The sequence below is a fragment of the Ambystoma mexicanum genome, chromosome 3q, assembly GCF_040938575.1.
Source record: "Ambystoma mexicanum isolate Mex_15411 chromosome 3q, UKY_AmexF1_1, whole genome shotgun sequence".
Lineage (NCBI taxonomy): Eukaryota > Metazoa > Chordata > Amphibia > Caudata > Ambystomatidae > Ambystoma > Ambystoma mexicanum.
Genome location: NC_090926.1, coordinates 765529695 through 765542928, shown reverse-complemented (window position 1 = coordinate 765542928; position 13234 = coordinate 765529695). Strand labels below are relative to the sequence as shown.

The window sequence follows — 13234 nt, the reverse complement described above, 5'->3', positions numbered from 1 at the left end:
GCCAGAGAGAGACATTATATCTAGCTAGATTCTGCCAGGTTCAAATGGTGGTGGGGGGGGTGGCGGGGGCAAGGGGGGCTGGGGTGGCGTCGTGGGCAGGGGAGTTGGCGGGGTGGGCCTCGTCCACGGCTGGATTTAAACACCAGGAGGAGTTTACACAGTGAGCGGTTTTGCACGGATAGCCACCCTGCAGGAATCGGGTGTCATATGAGATTGCTGGTAGCAAAGGTCAATAGGTTGTTGAATTGAGCACATGGACGCTGGAGCAGTAATCCAGCCTGCTGAGAACCAGGCGGCGATGAGCATTCGGAACAGAGTGTCCCAGTAAAGGGAAAGGTGCCATCCATCAGGCGGGGGGTCCTCTCAAGTTAGAACGGAGCCCTGGCAGAGAGATCAAAGAGAGAAAGGCTAGAGGAAAGGTGGCAGTGGCGAGGGAGTTCACTGTGTGGGTGCTATCTCTGTGCAATCTCTCTGTGGAACCCCCCACCTAGTCCCTTCCGCCATGCGTGCATGGGCCAGCCAGTCCTTTTTTTCTTTGCATTCTGGGATTTAGACTTGAAAAGGAAAATACAGAACTCCAGTGCACAGAATGCAACAATGAACACCCGGACTGGATGGGGCAGCCAGGTTGAAGGGGATAACTGAATCCATAGGCTGTGTAGTGTGGGCTTCTCCTTGCTCTTGTTTCCTACCTCCTATACTATGGAATGACTTACAGACAGTTTTGTTGTGGAAAAATGATTGGCCGTAGGCATTTATTTTCTACAGAAAATAACACAAACAAGAATCATGATAACAACATGTGTCTGTGTTTTTGGGCACACCGTGTCCAGGGTTAGCGATGCCAGCCTTCTCCTTGGTCAGTCTCGGTTACCCTCGGGCATCCGTTCCTGGACACGTGCCACCTACGACTTTCTTCTACCGTGTACCGAAGAAAGTACTCGGCGTTCCTGCTCCTCTCTCCGCCCGTCTCCTTCTCCCTGAAGTTTTGCAGGGTGGGTTGGGTGGCAAAACGCTTCCTTCTCCTTTGCCCAGGTCCCAAGACGCCTACCCGAACGAGGTGAGTGTCTTGCCTGGTTTGTTTTTCTCCCTTGTCCTTTGGCCATACTTATACCCCCTCTGTCCTTTGTTATTCTCCTGGGGGCCGGGCCCCTTCCCAGGTCCCCTGCAGGTTTCCCCTCACACCTTGCCTGTTGTTGGGGGCTGTTGCCTGGCAACGCTGAGGCAGTGGCGCCAACTGGCTGCCCCTCCCCATGTTTCTTCGCGCCATCTCGCCCCCACCCCGCGCCTAACCTCCCAGGCCCTCTATCGGGCCGTACTTTGCACGGCCCGGGGCCTGGGGCATAGGCTGTGTAGTGTGGGCTTCTCCTTGCTCTTGTTTCCTACCTCCTATACTATGGAATGACTTACAGACAGATTTGTTGTGGAAAAATGATTGGCCGTAGGCATTTATTTTCTACAGAAAATAACACAAACAAGAATCATGATAACAACATGTGTCTGTGCTTTTGGGCACACCGTGTCCAGGGTTAGCGATGCCAGCCTTCTCCTTGGTCAGTCTCGGTTACCCTCGGGCATCCATTCCTGGACACGTGCCGCCACACCTGAGTGAGCGTTGCCTCGGCCGCTCAGGTTCCCCCCAAATGTACCCGTGTCTACATCCCCTCTCCTCTAATGCCCTGAAATTAGTGTCTGCAAAATGCCCCCTCCTGTGTTCTATGTGGTATTGTTATTGACATGAAAATCTCTGTTTCCCTCAGCCTGGGATCCCTTTAGATCCCCTGTTAACCTCCCCTCTTTCCAGGCCATCCCCTGTTACAGTATTCCGGTCTACTGGCTCCCTTATTCTACCGGCCCTTTAATATGCTATCGCATCTTTTTTATCTGCCCCTTCCACCTAGCCCCAACCTTTCAACTCATACTTTATTAGTGGGCTGACTGTTGGGTCTATTACCCCTGCTATTTCCGTGGTGTATGTAGCTGCGTCTAGGTGTGCTGCCTCCAATTTTTTCCCTTTGGCAAAAAAGCCCCTTCTAAGGATTCACATTTTTTGTTGTTGACCCTTCCCTTCATTTTTTTACACCCGTCTACAAAATTTACATTCTGCACATGCTTTCTGCGCTGCTTACCCGTTTCGTAACTTTTTTGGGCGTTCCTGCCCAGGTTTCCTTTGGCTTGCCCTGTTTCCTTTAGCTTTACTTATTTCTTGGATATCTTTTTGTTGCCAACCTTCCCTTCTCCTCCAGTGGAACCCATGCCTTTACCGGTGTGGGTGTTTATTTTCCTGTCATACCTGTGGCCATAAACTCCTTTTTCAGTCAACCTTATGGCTAAACTCTTCCTTAATTCCGGTGCTTATTCGTGGAACCCATGATTTTCCTGGTCTGGGCGTTTATTTTCCTGCCATACACGTGGCCATATTTTCTTTTCCAGTCCGCCTTTCTGGCTAACCTTTTCATTTTTTCCGGTGCTTCTCTTGGAACCCATGCCTTTCCCGGTATGGGCGTTCTTTCCCTCTGCCATACGCATGGCCATGTTTTCCTTTCCCAGCAGCCTTTATGGCTAACCTTTTCATTCTTTCGGTGCTTATTCATGGGACCCATGCCTTTTTTGGTATGGGTGTTATGTTCCTGCAATACACGTGGCCATCTTTACCTTTTCCAGCCATCCTTTATGGCTAACCTTTTCATTCTTTCCGGTGCTTATTCTTGGGACCCATGCCTTTTCCGGTATGGGCGTTATTTTCCTGCCATGCAGGTGGCCATATTTTCCTTTCCCAGTCAGCCTTATGGCTAACCTTTTCGTTCTTTCTGGTGCTTCTACGTGGAACCCATGCCTTTCCAGGTATGGGCGTTATTTTCCTCTGCCATATACGTGGCCATATTTTCCTTCCCCTAGTCAGCCTTAATGGCTAACCTTTTCATTATTTCCGGTGCTTACTCGTGGAACCCATGCCTTCCCTGGTGTGGGCGTTCTCTGCCGTACGGTTGCCTGCTGTTGCCCCAGCGCCATCCTTTCTTCCTGGTTGATAGGCGATTGCCATATGACTGTTCTTATTGAACACCTTGGAATTCCCCCTTTTCTGCCCTTCTGCTTATGCTCCATGCTCCCAGCTGTGTTTTTCCGATATTTCCCCTGCCACCCCCTTATCAATTTATCAACATAATATATCGACATAATATTCGCCCTCCCAGTGCATGCATAGCCACCTTTGTGATTCCCAGTTGACTGGCAGCAAGCGAAAAGCTGATTTTATATCTACCTTTGCCATCAATGCCCCTTTCCCTGCTTTCCTGACCACCTGTACTGCATCCTGAAAATCTGCATGGGTCACTGATACTGCCTCTTGTGATATGCCATCGTTTACCGATGCACCTGGGGGGTATGATAAGTGATGAATCAGCCTGAACTTGCCTGGTTCCTTCTTTGGGACCAGCCCCAGTGATGAGCATATATATTCGTCAAAAGGGGGAGACCTGGATGGTCGTCCTATCCTTCCCAGTTCTACTTCTTTCCTGATCTTCTGGCCCACTAACACTCTGTTTTCTAAGGCGGATTTCAGGTTTTTCAGGATATTCTGGGAAACTTGAAGCCCTCCTGGAAGCCTCATCTGATTGTCTTTGCGATTTCTTTGTCTGGGAACACCTGTAGCCACTTTTCCATTCTTTCAACCTTGACTGGCGTGGCCCCTTTCTCCATGTTTTTCTCAACTCCGTTCTTTCAGAACCCTGTGTGTGCTGGATGTTGTTCTGGTACATTTTGCTGTGCTATGTTCGCCCCTACAATTTTCGCATCTGTGGCTGAATTTGCATTTCTTGCCCCAGCTGCATGGTACCCCGTTTTCAAAGTTTCTACATTGTGCTGCCTCTGACCTACTTGGCCCATTGGTACTTCTCCCCCTCCCCCCCTTGTGCTGTTGGCAATATATTGTTCTGCCAACTTCTCTGTGTGTTGTATTGCCTGCTCCGAAAACTCTGCTCCTTTGCTCTGTCATAATTGCTCTCATATCTTCTGTTACCGTATCTATCATCGTTTCTATAATCGTTCTGCTAATATTGCCTCCTTTGATAACCCCCCCGAACTGCTCTGCTCCCTGGCGTCCCATTTTTCTTTTAGCACATTAAATATGTACAGATTGAAATTCTCTTCGTCCCAACCTATGTCTGGGAAGCAATCCATTTCCTTTCTAAATTCATGGTCGTATTCTTTCCATGCATCCCCCCCAATGCTTTGTAAACCTTTAACACCCTCTGTTGGTATGTTACCAGTGACAACCCGTCTTCTGGGTATTTCTGCAAGATAATGGTGGACATAATTTGGAAAGCTGCTGTCCAATTATCGAACTTCCTCACTACCGGTGCCCTCCTCAGTAAGCCTTTCTCCTCTTTTATATCCTCTAGTGCTACGTTCTGACCTCTCTTCTGTACATCTAGCAATGAATAAATATCTATAAATTCTTTCCTCCAAATCTTCACCTTCGCTTTCTCGTTAATGTACCACGCTTGGGCCTTCATCGAACGCCCCTGTGAGTCCTTCCCAACCTTGGCCCTGCCATATTTTGTCATTACTGTGGCAGGTTCTTGTACTGTTATGCTCGTGAACCCAGTCGGTGCCACCGGTATGCTGGTGTTCGCCCCCTGAGGGGTAGCTCCTGGTAGCACCCCTTGACCATCCCCCTGTGGGGTGGGTACCCCGCTGCCTGCCATGCCTGATCCCTCAGCTCCCTGACCGCCTCCAGCCCCTTCTGCCCTGGTCTTCTTCTGCCTATCTTTGCGTATTACCCCCTTCCATCTCACCCAAGCCTTCAAATGCTCTCTTTCCTCATCTTCGCTACTCTCCTCCTCGTCGGATGTTACTGCCGTTTGCTCGGCCCTGCGTTTTTTTATTTTTTTTTATTTTTTTTTTTGTCTTTTCTCTTTCCCCTCTTGAGCTCTGGGCGACTTACCCTGAACCGTGATGCATTCTTTTAACATTTTGACAATTTTTTCCCCAATGTTATTATCAATTTTTTCTTTACCTTTTTTGTTGGTTTTCTTTTGCTTCTTCTTGGGCTCCTCCGGCTGTTCCTGCGGCCCACCTGCCACTTCTCTCGCCCGCTTCTGGCCTTGTGGTATTGTTGCCTCATCTTCGCTGCTGCTGGACTCCTCCAGTAGCAAAGTCGACATTGCCCTTGCCTTCTCCTCCTTCTGCATCAGCTCCAGTACCCATTGTGCTCCATATTCCTTTTCTGCTTTCTTAGCCCATGCGCTAATTTCCTGCGCCCTTCTAACCCTTGCTTCAGCCATTGCTCCGCAGATTTTTTGATCTGAGATCTTCCTCTCTATGTTGCTCCTCTTTTTGTCCTGAGATCTTCCTCTCTATGTTGCTCTTCTGTGTGGAGCCTGTCCGGGCTGTTGGTCATTATGTTAATTGCCCCTTTTCACAATAAATCCTGCTCCCAGCGTGCTTAACAAAAACAAGCGGGGGTTATTAGTATCGCATGGGTGCTCCGGCGGGCCTTTCACAAATATGACCCCCAGCCGAAATCTGGGATCGAACCAGGGGCCTTTGGACCGCCCGTCACACGCTCTTCCAACCGAGCTATTTTGGAACCTTCCCTCATTGCTCGTGCCTCGTAACCAGCCAACCTTTGTTGCTAACTCTCAAGTTGTGAGTGTCAATTCTGCATCAATTTCATGCTTCTGCAGAAATATTTCCCAAAGTGAAAATGTGGCCAATACGTGGCTCGAACCTGTGACCTTGGCTTTACTATCACCCCGTTCGAGCCAACAGAGCTAATCAGTCAGCTCCTCTCCCAGCAATCCATATGGCCCTGACGTGCTTCGTGCACGCCGCCTTCCTTTCGCCACAGAGACGATGTAAATAATTTCGCATCCTCCGGTATCTGAGCGCTGCTTATTATTACCCACGGTGTGTGGTGCCAATTTATCGACCTTGGAAGGATGAGTTTGGCCCTGCCAGAATTCGAACCTGTGTCAGCAGGATCTGCACTGATGTCAAAGCGAACGCTCTACTCGCTGTGCCACTTGACCGGCATGAAATATGTCTGCCCTGGATCCAGGAAAACCACGTGAGCCCAGTCATGCGATCTCCTCTTACTACCGTGGCAGGGATTCGAACTCGGGTCACGTGGCCCAAAGGGGAGACCCTTAGCCGCTAGACTACTGGAACGTCTGAAATTTAGGGGCTTGGCACTTACTGACTGTGCCACGGGAACTGGCGCCTGTGTTCACGCCCTTCCGACGCGGCACGTCTTGTTGCCGAACTCCGCGGCCGCTGGCTGCTGCTTCCGCTGGCGGACCTTCGCTGTCTTCCCGACGCTGCTCCTGTTGGTCCGTCAGCGCTCTCCGCCTTCTGAGTCCTGCCCGCGGCTCCTGGAAAAACCTGCGGCTCTTGGTGAACTCCCCGCTGCTCCAACCCACTCACAGCTGTCCCCTCCAGGTAATCGTCTCCACGCGGCTCCGGCTCCCGACACCAGTCTTCTCCCCGCAGCTCTGGCTCCTGACAACAGTCTTCTCCCCGCGGCTCCGGCGGTGTTCTGCTGTCCGCTCGTGGCCCTCTTCTCCCCGCGGCTCCGGCTCCCGACACCAGTCTTCTCCCCGCGGCTCCGGCTCCCGACAACAGTCTTCTCCCCGCGGCTCCGGCTCCCGACAACAGTCTTCTCCCTGTGGCTCCGGCGGTGTTCTGCTGTCCGCTCGTGACCCTCTTCTCCACACAGCTCCGGCACCCGACACCAGTCTTCTCCACGCGGCTCCGGCTCCCGACAACAGTCTTCTCCACGCGGGTCCTGTGGTATTCTTCTGTCCGCTCGGGTCTGTTGTAGCGCCGCTGTAGAGGGGGAGAAAACGAAATCCTGAAAAGCCTGTAGAGGCAAAACGACCAAAACGCTTCCTTCTCCTTTGCCCAGGTCCCAAGACGCCTACCCGAAAGAGGTGAGCGTCTTGCCTGGTTTGTTTTTCTCCCTTGTCCTTTGGCCATACTTATACCCCCTCTGTCCTTTGTTATTCTCCTGGGGGCCGGGCCCTCCCCAGCTCCCCTGCAGGTTTCCCCTCACAACTTGCCTGTTGTTGGGGGCTGTTGCCTGGCAACGCTGAGGCAGTGACTGGCTGCCCCTCCCCATGTTTCTTCATGCCATCTCGCCCCCACCCCGCGCCTAACCTCCCAGGCCCTCTATCGGGCCGTACTTTGCACGGCCCAGGGCCTGGGGCATTAGCTCCAAGAAACCGCGAGCACACTTGGGAACTTTGCAATAGAGAGGAAAGACTGGGCTGTTCTGCTCAAAGATGGGTTTCTTCAAAGCGGGTCTAACGGTAGCCATTTGGAAACAGAGAAGATAACAGAGGAAAGTGAAAGGCTTTCAGGGTTGCAGTCTTGTAGTTTGACTTCGCTTGTTTTAAATTCAGGACTGCGTGTACCAGCATGCTCACTGAAATGAGCCTCTACGAACACGGCACGCTTAACATGGCAACATGTGAGATTTTTAAAATAAGGTATTTTCGCATAAACTGGAAGATTTGGCCAATACTCTGGTAAGGAAGTCCTAACTAACCACCAGCTGCCACTACTTCTGACTGATTCCCCCATCTCTGTAGCCAATCAGACAGCACGGGCCTCGCTCGTCATTCAGAGGGCTGGGGGCCCAATCGGACGCAGCGGTGCTGCTAGAAAGTCTCGCCGGGGCCGCGCGTCTCGTTAGTCTGTAGTGTTTCGGCTGAAGACTCGGGCCGGGCAGTGGAACTATTGGGCTAGCCATCATGTGGTCCTTCACGGTGTGTGCGCTGCTCCTGTGCTCCCCGGTGGCCCTGGGCCCCGCAGAGGTGAGCTGTGAGAACAGTGTGTCCGTCCCCAACCCCAGCTTTTAAAGGAATTAAAGAGTCGGTCCTAGGGTGGTGCACGGCTGGCTCCTTATAAAGGGCTATTTTGCGGCAACCCTTCTGATCTTGATTGGGGTACAGGTAATGTTTGCGCTTTGGGTGTTCCCCCTCCCCCCGTGAATTCTCAGCCATTAACACTCGAGTGCTGTCCCAGACCAAACGGGAGGTCTCTGAGTTCGAAAAAGGCAGAAGAAGTTAATTGTGTCATAACTATAGGGCCTACCTTAAAATGCTGCCCCCACCTCCTTATTCCTGAACTGCAATATGGGGAGGGGGCTACGGTCTGCACACAACCCGGGTCACTGATGTGGATAAACAGGGTGTCTTTCTCCGTGTGTCCTGCTGCTGGGCTGGGTTAGAGCGGCGTTCTTGAACGCTTACAGGCTGTGGCTCTTCTGTTAATGTTGAAGCGCCGGCGGGTTGTTTTTCTGCTGGGCTACGTGTTAACGAGGGTTATTGGTAAAGGTGCCCTTCATCTGGCATACCTCGTTGGTGCCAATGGACCATGGGTGTAATTTTAGGGGGGGCAGGGGTGTTTGGTCCCCCCCCCCCAACTTTCATGGCATACCATTTTGTCCCCATTCGTTTGGCTGGAGCACCTTTTCTTCAGATGTCATGTCTCCACCCCCGCAACATTTTCAGCAACGTTACTCCACTGCAATGGACCCGTTGGTGGTAAGGACGTTATGCAGTTTGGACACTGGCTGGGCAAGGACCCGGAGCAGAAGTCAGCAATGTACTTTCTTTTGGTGCGCGCTGCCGCCCTTGCTACTGGACTGTTTTCTGCCACCCTGGTAACGTTTCGTTCCATCTCCAAAGCTTGATTCTTCTGGCAGCGTATTGGGTTTTACCTATTCTGGTTATTTCCTTGTGCGTGTGTGTCTGCGCCTGGAATGTTGAGAATGTTATGCTTTGATTCCGGACAAGGTCAGTTGGGAACTTATGCTTGGCACAGGGGGACCGGTGGATGCTTGTCTACCCTGTTGTACTTACCTGTAACTTACGAACCCAGTAAAGATTGTCTACGTCACCATCTGTACAACCCTATACCTTCAATCTAACACTGGTGACGAGGATTTTGGTGACTGAGGGGAACCAGGAACTGAAAAGGACCAAGCAGTTACAGAAAAGACCTGAACCGCAAGCAGAAGACCAGGGTGGGAAGGAAGTTGCCCACCAGGAAGCAGTGAGGACTCAGAAGCATCCACCGCCCCCTACCCCCAAGGCCCCAAGGTGAGCGTGCCCTGTGCCCTGCATGTCTGGTGTTAGCAGAGACACCCAGAGTTAGTTTGGCAGCTAGCGCTGCTCATTCTTAACGGCTCTCCCACTGTGCCCTTAGTATTATCCCTTCCTCTTAGCGAGTCCCCCGATGAAGGAAATGGGAGCAGTGGCCCACCTGAGGTTGGCGAATCAGAAGGGAGTGGAGTAATGTAATGGCAGTGGTTAAGGGGCCGGGGGAACAGTTGTGTGAATGGTACCCAGCATTTGAGAACGGTAACCAAGAGAAGCGACCGGAGCTGCAGTAATAAAGTTATGGAAGCCTTTACCATGGTGTGCAGTGTCTGGGTCGGCCTTCTATTTAGGTGGTATCCTGCTGCCGTGGTGCGGGTGATGGTTGGTCCTGGGAGCTCTGTTCATGTCTGAGCTCAACTCGGCAATGGTGACGTCAGCAGGCTCCGTGTAGTATTGGTGATGGCAAGCTTTGGGTGAAAACTGGACCAAACATTCCTTCAACAGGAACAATATGTACTGCAGTGGCTTTGAGATGGAATTTAGAGTCAAGGACCCTCCGGTGTCGTTTCAACGTACTTGATAGTGTCTAACGGAACTAGCTGTAGCGCGCAGCTACGTATTATCAGGAATTCAAAGGGGGGGTGTCTAAAAGGGTTTTGTTGGAGTTTATGCTACATGCCCTGGATGGAGAATACGAATTGCAGACGATGAGCTTTGGATTTACTTGTGGGCAGTTTCACTATCCGATCAGGAACATGAGTTGGAACGATGGCGTGACCCGGAGGTCATAACTTTTTTTTTTTTTTTTTTTGCATGGGTTAACGTTTTCATTTTGAACGGATCATTGTTGCCTGGCAAAGGGAAACAAATGATCTTGCTGCAACAGTGCAGTGTGCCCACTATACGACCGTATCACTGCATTGTTCCTATGTTTGTTTTGAAATGAAAATGCAGTTGTGTTTGGGGATGTTAATTTAATGACCCAGTCATTGAGTGGTGGCAACTGTTCTCAATTGCACAAGGTGGAAAGTAATGTGGTGCATTAGTGTGGGGCCATCATTTTTAGTGTGCTGAGGGAAACCTATTGGGTTGCAAATTGACCTTCCAGTGAGGCTTGGTCTATATTAAGTTGTCCAAATGGCATTCAGTGGACATGTTTGGTGTGGGAAAGTTTCCCGCCTTGTGTGCCAAAAGAGTTGGCGTGAGTGTGCCTCTAGTGAGGGTTCGTGTTGAAGCCATATTGGTGGTGATGTATGATGCCAAGAGGGTTGGTGTTTTGTAGTGCCAAAATGTGCATTTTGTTGATGTTCTGATGATTTGGTTTGGATCTACTGGATTTAGAGGAATTTTCAGTCATGTTTACTGTGCATTAACCTAACATTTCTTCCAGAGGTACATTCCAAGATGGACTCTGAGTTGCACCACATGAGTCTCAAAATGTTATGCTTGCAAATTTTTACCATGTTTTCATGCTGAATTCGTCCATTTGGTTTGTTGGGGTGAAATATGTGGGGGTGATGGTGCAAAGGGTGTGTGGAACTGGAGCATGTGGTTGATCAGGTATGGTACCAATTGTGGTGTGGTTTGGATGCTTATTGGAGCATAGGGTTGCTCAGGCAGGGTACCACATTCTGGTGTGGGTTTTGGGATGCCCATTGGAGCATATGGTTGCTCAGGTATGGTGCCAAAGCTAGTGGTATGAGGATGCCAACATTATGGTTGGTGCCATGCAGTGGAGATGTATTTGTTGCTTTAGGCGGTCAGTGGGGTTAGAACTCTGTTGATGATTTGGCACAACTAGCAGTTGGCGGATGATGAAGTAGGGTATGTTTAACCGGTGTAAGTATTGCACTGGAAGGTGGCTGGTTCCCTTGAGTCAGTTCCGTATGGTACTGTTGGCTCAAGTGTTGGTATGGCCATTTGGTAGCTATTGTGAAGGATCTGGAGGGGAATAGCTTTTTGCTTGTGGCGGTTTGTTGGATGGGTATTTAGAAGGATAGTCTTGTGGTCTATAAATTGAGTAGCGACTGTTCCTTCTGTCACTTCCTTATACTGTATTGTTATGTAAGGGGGGAGATGTGTTGGGTTTTACCTATTCTGGTTATATCCTCGTGTGTGTCTGAGCCTGGAATGTTGAGAATGGAGTTTTGGCTGTGAGAATGTTACGCTTCGATTCCGGATAAGTAAGTTTGCAACTTATGCTTCACAGGGGGACTGGTGGATATTTCTTCCCGTCTTATGTATGACATACCTGTTCCTAATGTACTTAACTGTAACTTGCGAACACAGTAAAGATTGTCTACGTCACCTGAGGCGCCAGAGTAATCTGTACAACCCTATACCTTCAATGTAACACGGCGTTGTTTCCACCGCTGACGCAACAGAGCTGTTGCTGTAGGCCGCCGCCTCCTGGCGTAGTTTCGTCTCCCGCGCTGCACGGGGCAACGTGTTTTGTCTACTCTATACAACCCCGTTGAGGCGGTTTCAGCTGTAATTCGATACCAAATGGGGATGGCCCAGCCTCTCCTTTCTGTTGTGAGGATGGGCTGGTCTTGTGGTTTTGGCCCTTCTTTAATACCAAGTTGAGACGTAAGTGCAGTGTTTGGCATTAGACACACTCGGGAGTATGCTTCTGGATTTAGTGCACCTCAATATTTCAGTGAGTGCACACCGGGTCTGTTTAGTAGTGGCGACGCGTTTGGTTCTGTTTGGGCAGTGCGTGCTTGTAAAGAGCGTGTTCTCTGCTAAAACCGTACTCCATTGCAGCACGCTCTTTTTGGGCACGTGCGCAAACCTGTTTTTAACTGAGTTGGGCGCAGTGGCTACGGTGGCCATTCTCTTATAAACCAGCAATTGCTTGGACAATTATGTAAGTTTAAAAACAGAAAAGGGCATCGAAAACACAGATTTTGGAGTGCTCCAGCGTCATGTTATGTATTTGCAAATTTTTCATGGAGTTTGTGAATTTTCAGTCAAATTTAGGGTCCGCCTGCGGTGATACGGTGGGAAACACTAGATGGCACTGGTCGTACGTATTACTATCCCTCCCGTTGAACACCGCCTTTGTTTTTTATTTCCTCGTCATACCGCATCTTATTTTTGTCTCTTTACTTAGCTCCACCCTCATCTGTGTATTCATTTTCTGTCTGTGAACCTTCTTTCTGCCTGCGACAAAACCTGTTTGTTATCGTCTTTCCCACACACGCGGTGTTTCCAGCGTCTGGAAACTGAGCACAGGACACTAGACGCTAAAGTACTCTTTAGAACCCGGGCGTTTATTATGTGGCGTGGAATGTGCTTGTACAGAAGGATTTTCATACACCATATTAAAAAAAAAAAAAAGAAAACACTTCTATTTCAATCCATCTCTAGTCCAGATATTATGAAGTGCGCTATAAAGATTTGTTGGCAGTATTTATTATGCCCAGACCGTCTCGCTCTTAATGTTGTCATAATGGGGCGATGCCTCCTCTGGTGCTGAGCCAGTTTACTGTGGCATCCCACAAGGGGTGTTTGTCACCCACACGGTTATCTTTTTCATGAAACCCCTCTGTCCTCTTTTCTTGAAACCCCGCTGACCTCCAATAACTACTGGGTCCTAGTTACGAGCTATGCTGAGACACTCGGCTCCTGATGGCGCCGAGTGGAGAGGACTCGATGACGCGCTCGACTACATTAGGTCACATGTAGAGCATAATCCAGCTCTTGATCTGACCGAATAGTGGCAAGACAGTCTTGGGATCTATACAGGGGAGGGCCACATTGGGTCCTGAATACTCCCACAAGTTGAGGGAAATCGCATTTCGCATCTCGTGAAGGGTTAAGATGCTGGGTGTATTTGCTGAAGCCTCTCTCGGCTCTGACACACGTGTCAACGGAGTGGTTCGAAGAACGGGCACACGCAACCCCTCCTGTCTCTACCCAATCAACATACTCTGGTTTTAGCCATTGTCGTGCCATGCTTGGTGGTGTAATGCCCTTCTGTTGGGGGCTAACAACTTTCCAAATAGACTACAAATCCTTCAAAATGAAGCCGCCTGCATTATCTGTGACGCCTCAAGGAGGGAGCACGATCTCCCATGCCAGAAAGAACCTCCACTGGCAGAATGTGCCGTTGCTTCAAGGCC

General features: G+C 50.1%; 1 protein-coding gene across 2 annotated transcripts in view; it reads left to right on the top strand.

Annotated features, from left to right (window-relative positions):
* The first annotated feature begins 802 nt into the window (after nt 1-802).
* Nucleotides 803-13234, top strand: part of LOC138581916 (avidin-related protein 1-like) — a 29962-nt gene continuing 17530 nt past the window's right edge. The window contains exon 1 of one of the 2 annotated variants that reach the window (XM_069652862.1): nt 803-1060. In XM_069652862.1, the coding sequence (XP_069508963.1) occupies nt 842-1060 (219 nt within the window). In that variant the 5' untranslated portion in view covers nt 803-841. Of the gene's footprint in view, nt 1061-7678; nt 7818-13234 lie in introns of those variants that run through there. The other variant, XM_069652863.1, reaches the window with a different exon arrangement.